The 12,848-nt window shown below is 36.9% G+C and overlaps 1 protein-coding gene across 2 annotated transcripts in view; it reads left to right on the top strand.

Annotated features, from left to right (window-relative positions):
• REG (proteasome regulator gamma) overlaps positions 1 to 8,015 on the top strand; it is a 57,662-nt gene extending 49,647 nt beyond the window's left edge. For both annotated transcript variants that reach the window (XM_083120497.1, XM_083120496.1), the window contains one exon: positions 7,344 to 8,015. In XM_083120497.1, coding sequence (XP_082976623.1) covers positions 7,344 to 7,532 — 189 coding nt within the window. In that variant the 3' untranslated portion in view covers positions 7,533 to 8,015. The remainder of the gene's footprint in view (positions 1 to 7,343) is intronic.
• The last annotated feature ends 4,833 nt before the right edge of the window (positions 8,016 to 12,848 follow it).

Here is a 12,848-nt window from a genome sequence, read left to right as displayed (position 1 = left end):
GCGGGCGGCACTGACGGAGATGCCGACATTTGCGGCCTGAAATGCCCGCTTATTTTTATGGACATATGCAGACATTTATATAAATATTGCAAAACGAGCACTAACCTGTGTTATAAGAGTATGGTTTTAATTTTAGTAGCTTAGTGACTGTATGTGCCGAGGATTTTGACACGCCCACCTCTTGTGAAACACGGCGTAGAGGTTTGTTTGGAGAATGTTCTAACGCTGCACCAATATCATCGAGTTTTGCTTCGGTTAGAATCCGTCGTTTTTGCTTAGGTGTTTTAAAATTTAACGATACAGTTTCTCGTAATTTAAGGATAAGATGTCTAACCGTATCTCTGTGTGGAGTTGAAACGCATGGGAATTTCTGTACAAATTACCTACACACGTCTCGACACGAGTTTGTTTTCACGTAGGTACGTGTCATACATAAAAAAATCTTTGTTCTAACGTGAATCTTGCGGCTGGCATTCCAATCGTCTCACTGACACGTCACACATACACACTACAATAACACAAACAAGTAACTGCAAGTAACCAAGAATAACACTCTTGCGCACAGTACGAAATTAACACGCTCTTGGTTTACATTGCTCGCCACTATATTCGCAACTCTGTCTTCATCTAGTCGCGAAGGAACAAAAAACTCGAGCTCGGAGATTTCGGATTGCAAGGAAGCTCACGAACACTATTGACTTTTAACGGTTTCTTCTACAGCGTAATCTTGATACAGTGTTGCACTTTCAAAACCTCCAAACGATCCCCATCGGCACAAAACTCTTTCAAGGATATAAACTTAAGCAGGACTTTACTGGTCAAAACTATGATTAAAATGTTTTATTATCTGTGGCTCTTAACATCGTTTCTAAAGCGTATTTATTTGTGCATATAAGAGCAGAACTTGGATGAATTACAGAAGAACTTTTGCGTGTTATAACACAGGTTAGTGATCGTTTTGCAATATTTATATAAATGTCTGCATATGTCTATAAAAATAAGCAGGTATTACAGGCCGCAAATGTCGGCATCTCCGTCAGCGCCGCCCGCCACGCTTCTCCCGATCTCTCTGCTGCAGATCGAAATGAACGCACGGTATATATAATTGGAATGCTCACTGCAATGCTGATCGGCGACGAATATAGATGCCACTTTTGCAGTTAGTTCCTACAGGAAAGTGTGGAAGAAAACGTGGTGATCCCATAAGCTAACGCGTATTTACTCTCAATTTTGCGTTCGAATATGTCAAAAAAACAACATAATTTAACCATATTTATGCATTTAGTGCTATAAATGAATGGCTTAAGTGTTCCTTCACTATTAACACTAGAAGCGCCAGGATTTTTTACTACCTAGAAGTGCCACCTTCGGTCAAAATAACCGGTATTTAAAATTTGACCATTTCTCAAAATGGATATTGCCAATACTCGTAATCCTCTTATTAATAATAAAACAAAATATTTTGTAAAAAAATACAAGAATATCATGAAACCCAGCGATTTTTATTTTCCATGCACTAATTACAACAATAAATATTAATTTTCTTCAAGGAAATAAGTTTCCGTCATGAAATTTTACATGTTACATTTTTTTGCATTTCAGTACCTTTTCTACACCAGAAACACATTTTCCACAAACATATTTGTTGCACATTGAACAAATGTCACTAGTGTTGTTTTCGTTGCACAATGCCACCTGGCATTGGCACCTCTTTCTGGAAACAGAGCCACTTAAATTCCTTGCATGTGACATTGATAATATTTTATTGGGCTTTGCATTCAAATGTCTTTCTCTCAGTTCCTCAGCTAATTCTATCAAAAAGGTATGTCTCGTAACGTTCCTCCCCGTGACTGCCTTGTAAACTACCCATGCATTTATTGCTGCCAGATCTAAGATATTGTAAAACACATGTACCCGCCATCTATGTGATGAAGCACGGACTGAATATTTGTGTGCCATTTGATCAACAACATCAACACCGCATTTAGTTTTGTTGTAATACTTGATTGTTTCTAGTAGTTTCTTCTGGATTTGCAAATCTACTTCTACATCTGAATGCACGGAGCTTAGGAGTAGAACATTTCTGTTTGGTTTAGCTTGGTATGCACACAATGTAATGTCCCCCTTTTTTAGCAAACATGTTTCATACGCTTGTGTTCTAATGTTCACAATTTCATTAGGAATCTCCTTTCTATTTTTCTTCATAGTGCCAATTAGGCTCATCTTCTTCTCCTTTAGCTTCTCAGCGAGTTTTAGCGATGTGAAATAATTGTCAGTAGTTACATTTCTACCCGTATTTAGATAAGGTGAAATAATTCTCAATACATAATTTTCAGGTACAGTAACATTATCATTCCTTGATTCATCTTTCCCAAGGTATGGAAAGGCATTGCACATGTATTTGGAATGTACGTCCACTAGCATCCAAAATTTTATACCAAATTTGTCTGGTTTGTTTGGCATGTACTGTGTAAATCTACACCTCACTTTCGAAGGAAACAATTGTTCGTCAACTGTCAGATTTTCCCCTGGAGTGTAGCAACTCCTAGAATTAGCTATAAATTTGTCCCAAGTTTCAGAGCACAGTGCAAATTTATCAGTTTGTAATCATTCAGATCTGGATGATTTTGAATCAAATCTAAGATATTTCATTATTTCCCTGAATCTGTTTCTTGGCATTGTTTGTTGAAAGAAAGGTGGCCCTCAAGTAGTTTTCCATAAAAAATCGTAGTCTACAGAACTGCACCCATACACTCCTCTAGCATATAAAATAGCCAGGAAAGCATCAAGTTCTTGTAATGACATACACCAGTTGGGTTGCTGGTTTTGAGCTGCTTCTTCTTCCATACACTTCTGTATGTGTCGAAGCATGGAATCATCTACAGTAAGATCTGGGTCCTCGACATCGGATTCATTTTCACTAATCTCCTGTAATACTTTCAAATATTCCTCTGGACTGAGGACACATTGAACATGCTTACAAACTGCAGTGTTCAAACGAAACTGAGTCTTCGCTTTCTCCTTCTTATCAGCTTTGACAATATGCCAACATATATGGTCGAGTCCAAAAGAGGAAGGAAGAATAGGGGTGGAAACTGTAAGTGCAACGTTCCAATCGAGAAGTGGTTTTCCATTGAAATAGATTAGCGGTCAAAATGACCGGCAACAGCACTTCTAGGTAGAAACACAAATATTTCCATTAGTATTATTTTTTTGTAAATAACCCATAGCAGTAATAATGTACTGCAAATTTTAGGAAAAGTCACAAAATTTCAACACACGAAGAAAAAATTTTCTGTACAAAGCAAAAACTGCAATTTGAAAAACGGTCAAAATGACCGGCTTGGCGCTTCTAGTGTTAATAGTTGGCATGTGTTGTTTCAAACAATTTATCCAGTCTTAAGTTGGTTGAACATTGTACAGTTATGTTCGGCATTTGGATGTACCAATCGTGTAAATAATTTGTTGGGTGTCTACTTTTTTTCGGTATCATTCTTAAAATATGTGTATGCTACACCTAAATGTATGTATTAAAAAGTTGATGAAGTTAATTAAATGTTATAGTGAAAACTGTCAATTGTGTTTACAGCCACGTGTTTCATAAACTGTCGCAAGTGATTAAACTTTGTATAATAACCAATTGGAATTTTTCATATCTTATAAATATATGTTAAAACCTAATAACATTACTTTAATCAATGCTGGTATTATTATTGCATGTTATCAAAAATTATAGTTTGTATTTACAAAGCAATTTTACTTGTGGGTAAAATTTATCCAGAGTGCATCCTTAAGTCCTATCAGAAAAACGTACAAGTAATATCACAATGCGGAATTCTCAATATTAATTAATTTTTACAAGAAGTTCTTAAAAATACATTTATATCGTTATGTTAATCTTAAATCCTGTGGTGTTTTGACTATAGTGATGTACTCATTGTAATGTTTTCTCATAAATTATGGTTTTTATTTCGTAAATAAATCAGTCTTAAAACTCCCATTTGCTGCCATAGAAAAAATTGTCTGCTTTACCGTTTCTTCCACACTTCCCTGGCATAACAAAGCAAGAGAATGGCACCGTAAAGAAGTCCTTCCAGTTATATATAGTTCAATGGGTAATATCATTGTACAGGGTGGTCCAGCCTATTATTTCAGAAGTTCTAAGCAAAATGAAACATTTGAATACACCAATGTAAATTGGGTATGACGGCCACCTCTTGGGGCATAACACAACAATGGCCGCCATTTTGAATTGCCGTCCATTTTTTTAAATGGGAAGGGGGTCATGTGGGTTATCAAAACACATTAAAATTTTGCCAGGAATTCATTTCTGGAATCAGATTTCACATAACTGTTACGGTGTAGGCGTTATTGTCATCCAAAGTTTATATTGGAGGGCTAAATGATGTGCTCAATATGTCGACCGTCTTGTTGAATGCATAACTCCAGTCTCGTAATCCAGTCAGCAGACACTCGCAGAAGCACTTCTGGTGCGATTTCACTGCAGTACAGTGTAATTCTTTGTTGCAGATGGTGAAGATCATGAATTTTCTCTGCGTAAACGAGTTGCTTCAAATGCCCCCACAAATAAAAGTCCATAGGTGTGAGGTCGGGTGATCTTGGTGACCATTCCACTGGGCCCCGCCGACCAATCCATTGTCCAGGCAACTGGACACCGAGCCACTGACGAACAATTAGCCAATAGTGTGGCGGAGCACCATGTTCTTGGAAAAAGGAAGGGAATGTACCATCTTCATTTAAAAGGGAAGGAAAGACAGTGTCTCTCAGCATGTCCAAGTACTGCTCGGAATTAAGAGTTCCAACGATGAAGATTGGTCCAACCACACAGGTGCCCCATATCCCACACCACACCATGATTTTAACATCTCCAACAACATTGGATGGGTCAATCCAATTGGGATTTTCATCACACAAATATCGGTGATTCTGTCGGTTCACTTCGCAACTGACATAAAACATTGCCTCGTCACTGAATGGGATACTCTGTGGGAATGTAGGGTTGTTCTGATGTTGACGTAATGCCCACGTACGGAACTCGACACGTCTGTCTGGGTCATCCTCAGAAAGATTTTGTAGCATTTGGATCTTAAATGGGTGCCATTTGTTGCTATGAAGAATATGCAGAATGGAGGAACGACTAACACCAATTTTACTTGCAAGACGTTGAGTGCTGCGTTGAGGGCTCTTCGCAACGGCAGCCAAGACCATCGTCGAGGTTATCTCGTCAGTGGAAGATTTGGGATGACCACTACATCGCCTGTCGGATACATTTCCAGTTTCCTTGAATTTGGATAGGATTCATGCAATAGTGTTATGCGAAATCGGTGGTGTGTGTGGATGGCGCCTGTTGAAGTCTGCTGCAACAACTCGACTGCTTCCTTCCTCAGACATCAGGATCACCTCAATTCGCTCTTGCTTCGTCAACGCCATCATATGTCACCTGCAACAGAATTAGGTTTTCAGACTTTTGGATGCCAATAACGCCTACACCGTAACAGTTATGTGAAATCTGATTCCAGAAATGAATTCCTGGCAAATTTTTTATGTGTTTTGTTACCGCACATGACCCCCTTCCCATTTTAAAAAAATGGCAGCCATTGTTATGTTATGCCCCAAAAGGTGGGCCCACATACCCAATTTACATTGGTGTATTCAAATGTTCATTTTCCTTACGACTTCTGAAATAATAGGCTGTACTGTGACTTTTGGACCACCCTGTATACTGATGAGATCAATATGTGAATTCTGAGGAGAGCAACACAGCACCCTATTGCCTTGGTGGTCAAGTACATTGAGTACTGGACTTGCTATCCCACCACTCAAAGGGCCTTCCTGATGGCATAGTGGTAATGTTGTCATGTTGTAATCAAGGAGCCCCAGGTTTGATACCCAGTGGAGGCACATATTCAGTTTGGATCTCACTTTAAGCTGTAGGTTGAATCCCTATTAGCCTATCTGTGGATAAAGTGGACTTAAAGCAAAAACTTGGACTCAAACCTCACAGTTTCTGGATCTAAAGTTTTAAGTCCATTTTTTGCCCGATAGTCTAACTGGGATAACCTACAGTTGAATGTGCCTCCACTGTTGATTAAAAACAAGCTTTGATTACAAGAAAACTATGTCCTGCTCTGGACATGTGTGTTGCTTTGCGAGTGTCCTTCATAAATTTCTAATTATCATTCATCCTCATCACAATTAATGTAAATAGGCAGAAAAACAATGTGGAATGTGGGAAATACAAAATACTGTGGTTTGATCCTGAGTGGAGGCACATTGCTCACTTGTTTGAATCCCTTGGTTAAGTGCCGATACAAAATTGCAAATATTCTTTGAACATGAATTGTTTATTCATCATCATCCTTCACCATTTCCTGCCTCTGGCTGGGTCAGCATAGAAGTCAAGCCTCTCCATTTTATCCTACTTAATTAATAGCTAGATGGTCCCGCACTGTGGTCGTGTGGTCTTAGTTGTCATGCTTTGAGCTAGGGCGACAGGACGTGCACTGGTTCAAGTCTCCTGAGGGGAAGCGTAACAACTTTCCTTCTTAGATTTCTCAGTGTGTGACTGGTGGTCACTTACCATCGTGGGTAAATTAGGGAGCTACGAATGAGTAGCGTAACTCGGTCATGGAAAAACGTACAACGATAGGGGGTTCCATTGTGCTGACCACATGTAACCGGTTGGATGCTATTCCACCTCTGCTGAGGCATGTGGGAGTGAGGCCAGAAGTCAGTAACTAACCCTGTTGCCTTGGTGGTCAAGCCCCTAGCCTTGAGTGCTGTTGTGCCATGGGCTACTTACATAGCCAGGTGACTTAAAGGGTTTGCTTTGAAAAAGCCAACTAGAGTATATGAATTGCATATTTATATCCAGAAAGCTATTTATCAAACTGGTAAAATTACTGAATTTTTGGCTAATATGGTACTTTCCATTTCCTACGTTATATATGCTATAGAGGGAAGGGACATCAAATTGATCCACATATCAGATTATAGGAACATCTGGATTTCTTGGTTCGTTTACCAGCGTGGAAAATCTGAAAAAGTTGAACTTACTTTTTTTCTGTAAAATTCAAAATTGTTCTAGTAGTGCAGTAAAAGTAGGTGACCTGCTTCCAGACATGTCCATCTACACTAATTGACCTAATAATTTGATCTGGAAATTTTGATTCTTGGTCTGCATAACTCCACAGATTTTGTCTTTACACAATTTTAGACACCCTGTTTCTGCCTTATTTTGCAAAACCAATTTATTATATGCATATGCATGAGTGTTGATACTAAGGTGGTAAGGTTTAACTGTGCTTACTGATCTCTTTTAGGTTGCGAAGTATCCTCACATAGAGGATTACAGGCGTGCAGTGCAAGAACTGGATGAGAAGGAATATGTGAGCTTGTGGTTGGTTCTTTGTGAAGTGAGGAATCGTTACTCCACACTTCATGATATTGTGCTGAAAAACATTGAAAAGATCAAACGACCAAGATCCTCTAATACAGCCTCATTGTATTAAAGAAAGAAAAAAAAATAAAAGGAAAAACTGCTTTCGTCATTTGCACTTTTGCAAGTGATGATTGGTATATGGTATTTGTTGATGTGTCTTTTAAGAATTGGTTTCATGTGATATACTTTTTTTTTTTGTTTTTTTATTCCCAGTGTTTCGGAAATGGAGTTAGTTCAATGAACAGTTTGAAGACTGAAATTATTTTATTTTTTTTGTATGTTGGCCAAGTTCCATTTTTTTCTGTCATAGAAGGCCATACTTGGAAATTGTCTGTGGTGTATTTTACTTATTGTCTGTAAGAATATTTGATTCTGTAAATTTTAATTAGTAAAAATGAAGGCTAGTTTATTTTAAAAATATTAATTTGTGAGTAAGCTCTTGTTTTTGTACAGAGTCAACACTGGTAACATAAAATTTAAACCTGCATGAGATACAGTTATTATGTGAAACATGGATTCCAATTTGAAAGTAAAAGACATGCTTTGTTTAGTACCTTTGAGTGTTTATTTGTATGTTTTGTGACGATGTCTTTTAACACGTTGAAACTTAGAGGAATTGTTGTTCAGTATTATAATGATGCTCCCCTTTTTTTTAATGTGATATTTATCAAAGCATCATTCATTGGCATAGAAAGTTTACAAGTGATACTAGGGAGTGTCATAACTTTTATAGGGTAAATTCATGTAACAATAGTGTTAAATACATTAAACTGCATTTGTAGTAAACATACAGCAAATATATTTATTTTGGAACTCTTGTTTCATGATAAATAAAGAAGTATAGATATTTTTTTTATTAAACTTTAACTCTTTGCGGCTCAGGAGTTGGATAAATTTCCCGACCCTTCCGGCGCGGAGAAGGTTCGAAATTTTTTTTTTACATTAACACTTTTAATATCTTTTATTTTGACATAAGAATACATATTTTCATAATATTTCTTAAATTCTATTGTAATTGTAATTTTAATTTGAAAAAAACTGGTGGTTATCAGCACTAACCACCACGCAAATGTAACATGTTTTTTTATGCAACATATGTGAATGAAAATTGTGAAATACAAAGGTTTTCTTTACCTTAATTCAACTTCAATTTCGGTGAAAGGTTTGGAAACAGTCTTTATCCTTCCGCAAACAAAGGGGCACATTACAAACACTGCACATCCATATTGTGCGGACTGGATTGCTCTTCGTGCTACACTTAGCACATCTTCTTGATGTGGACCTCTTAGGTTGATGGCTTGCACTCTGGTTCCTAATACTCGGCATGACACTAGGTTTGTGGCGCTTTATTTCTACACTTCTGTTTGGGGGAGTGTGTGGAGTTGCTATTCTTTTGGAGAGCAAACCTATATATACATCCCTCCTAAATTCCTTGTTAGTGAACTTCTCACCTTCAATTTGATTGTGAATAATAAAAGCATTTGTTAGAGCTGCATCAAGAAAGTGAAAAAATAATCTCAAGTACCATTTCTTACTTTTGCGGTCAATCTGGTAATCATTCTTCAGTCGATCAAAATTATCGACAAAATTCATATTTTCATTGTACTCCTTCACAATCTTTGGGCAGGGCACATCTGAAATAGTACCATCTTTTGCCTTCCTACTGATGGTTATTGTATCGTTGGGATTGTGGAAATTAGACAAAAAGTTCACTGCTCGTTTATCCTTCCATCTTATCATTGTTATGTCATCATCGGACTGTTGCCAATCATATTCTCCTCTCTTTAGTTCCTTCTCCCCTTTGAGACTAGGTAGGAACTTCCGTGCAGGATTCACTGTCCCACATGCAAAAATATTTTTGGCTTTTAGAGTTAGCAGGAGCTCATAGCTATTGAAGTAGTTGTCTACAAATAGAACATGGTTTTTATCAATAAAATCATGACAGAGACTGAGAACAACTCGGGAAGCCAACCCTTTCTCACCTTGCTCGCTTGTTTTCCCAGTATAGATTTCGAACCTGTGGTTATATCCAGACGAGTCACAGAGCATCCATATCTTGAAACCTCTTTTGATTGGCTTATCCCTCATGAATTGTTTCATACTAGATCTTCCTTTGAATTTTACCATCGATTCATCGACGACAAGTTTCTGATAAGCTTTGTAGTTTTGCGCGAAAGAGTGTGCCAGATTGTTCAGAAATGGTCGGAGTTTATATAATCTATCAAATTGTGGATCACGACGCTCTGGTTGAACAGCATTGTTGTTGAAATGTATGTGACCCAACAGCCAACCAAACCTTTTTACACTCATGAGTTTTGAAATATAATAGTCATGCCAGTCTGGTTTTGATGACCAATAATCTCTGTAACTTGACATTCGTTTGAGACCCATAAAAATGTTCATTCCTATAAATACTCGAATTTCATCCATGTCTGTCGGTTGGAAGGGCTTACCTTGTTGTGTAGCATATAAGTTCGTGTGAAACACAATATGATTGAGCAGCTCATCATTGAAAAAGAGTGAAAAAATTGCAAGAGGGCTCTTATCTTGCAGTTCCTTTACAGCATCAGTCGGTCCCACCCTACTTGAGAAATGTGGCACTGGAGTTGTTTGATGAGATGTCTGATCCCAGATTGGTGACCTTGTTACATGAACCAATGGCACAATTGGAGTACTCACTGTGACCTCATTGGAACCATCCTGTTGTCTGACGCTCATTGATGCACTAACACAACCTGTGGCACTTTGTGTTGATGTCGAAGGTCCTTCGTTAGTAGGAATATTGCACCCAAGAAATTCATCTTCAGAGGACGTTTCTGCAATGCACATTCCTTCTGCACTTATTTCTGGGTGAAAAGTGGGATCTGCATCTGAATCATCACTACTGAAGTCCAAATCGGAGCCTGAGGGTATGTCCTCAGCATTAAAAAAGTCTCGAATATCCTGATCAGTCAGCCTCTCCATGATTCTAGGAAATATGTAAACTTTACACAGAGTTCCGAAAGCAACCAAATCTGCGCGGTGGTCAGCAACACTAACCACCTACATATGAAGAGTTCCTTTGTGAACGACCGCACAAAAACCTCCACTTCTTGGCACAGACGTAGCCACGGTAATGGGGAAATATAAAAGCACAGTGGATTCGGCAGAAAACGAAAAAGAACTACCATTACAACAATTAGTCATTAACAATCACTGTTTACAACAACATTCAACAAAAGCGGCACCATAAAGGAGACTGGAGTAAACATAAGAAACAACAATCCCCAAAATCTCATTTCAGACAAAAGGCGATACACCTCAAAGCGAAACATTCGAGTTAAAACACCACACAAAACGAAAATTTGCATTTCAAGTGGTGGTCAGTGACACTAACCACCGAGCCGAAAAGGACAATCTTGAGGTGGTTACCATTGGTAACCACTGCGCCGCAAAGAGTTAAATGATTAAATACATTTAAAAAAAATAGTGGGGATATAACCAGTATGCATGCAGTTGTTACAGTTTTAATAAACAAAAGTCCAGTACAAGTTTGCTTGCTTACTTAATGTAGTAAATCAGCAATTCTGGACCACTAGGAAACCACAAACACTTTTATAATTGTTGCAAAAGTTCAAGGAAAATAGTCTTGCCAATTTTTAAATAAACTGGTTTAAAAATATATTCCCCAGTTTGCTAGAGGTAACAACACAATATTCTTGCATGGTTTTTATAAAACAAAACTTGTTAATTTAAATTCATAGCACAACATGGTTGAACTCTATTCTTACACAAATATATAATTATAATCCCATGTGTCTTTTGTGAAAAATTACTTTAATTTGCTTATTGATTTCAGTGATCCACCGTCACCATTCTAGGTCAATCAACAGCCTTATGTGAATGGTGACAGTGAGTCACTAAAATTGATAGGTGAATACAAGTAGTTTTTCGCAAAACACACATGAAATTATTTATGTAAAAATTCTTAATGTTAGATCCACTATTATAAAATATATACATTTCCATATTATTGTCAACAAGTGGTTACACTACTATCAGTGTCAAAAAGATTGAGCTCTCGCTCCATGGGAGAAAAAAATTCAATTATATCTTATTGGAAAGCCAGAAGTATCTGCTTTTAGACAAAATCAAGACAAAATGATATGAACTCTGTTTGTAAAAGTGTAGTTTTCCTACTTTTTTAATATATACATACAACCGCACATTTACCATATTAGGAGTACTAAATAATAATTAATTTCTGTGGTCATACTTGAGATACACACGTCAAACTTCTGGATTTGGATCAAATGTGTTATATAAATGTCTTATTAGAATTTCATTGAATTTGCAATTATGCATTTTATGTTTGTACGTTTCCATTTTTGAAGTATCTGATTTAGATCTACATTTGATTTTTCCACAAAGGTGCAAAAATAATCAACCTTCAAGTACCCAAAATCTCAATATTATATGTACAGTTGATTATGAACTATTTGGAGTTAACGTTATCTGTTCTTGAAAATTGGAAGGAACAACTACACTTTTCAGTGAATATTTCGTTATAAAAAGAAAATAGAGTTTAAAATTAATTTTTAGATAACTCTTATAAAAAATAGATAATTGAAGGTTTCGAGTGAACTTTTTCCTCCCATGGAGTACAATTTTACAAGCATGTAAACAGACACCTCAATATTTTTGACTTTCACAAAAATTCATCTTTAGCAGTTTACTGTGGCGTTTGCAGCACTATTATGTTCCTACAATCATGAAAGTGATATTGAAAATCGTTACATACTTCTTGGGGAAAAATAATAAAAATGAAAACACACCTATAAGAAAAACATTGTATCAATGTTACTGAATACAGTTCTGGAAAATGTGTTGTCGCACCAGTCCTATGGACAATTATGTCTTTAAAGTTGCAGGGAAGCACAACAAAATACCACACTTCAAAGACATATTACTCCCATCCTCAACTTTTGAAAAGAAAAAAAGAGGGTTAAGCAGATTTTTTTTTTTTTTTTTTTTAAATCCTAACTTTTGGAAATAAGCCTCTGCCACTGTACCCCTGACCTGATTGCTGGGCTGGAAGAAAAGAAAAAAAAGAAGGAAAAGTAAGAGCTTTGTGTGTATTGCTATTTATTTTGACAAGGCTAATTGCAAACAAAGTTTGACATTTTGCTCTGCAGACATCATTCCGTAGTGCATATGCACTTAGAAATGAATACAAATCAATGTATTTTCTTGTGCCAGAGTTCACATTTACAAAACTCTCAAAAAAAAATTGAATATAATCTTTACATAAGAATTGTATTTGGAAAATTATCAGTTGCAAACATGTTTTTTAACATTTTCGTCATCTTATGTAAAAACTAAAAAAAAAATTAAAAATGGGTGAAAT

This window comes from Lepisma saccharinum, chromosome 4 (genome assembly GCF_977018435.1).
Source record: "Lepisma saccharinum chromosome 4, izLepSacc3.1, whole genome shotgun sequence".
Lineage (NCBI taxonomy): Eukaryota > Metazoa > Arthropoda > Insecta > Zygentoma > Lepismatidae > Lepisma > Lepisma saccharinum.
This window is presented reverse-complemented; position numbering and strand designations above follow the sequence as displayed.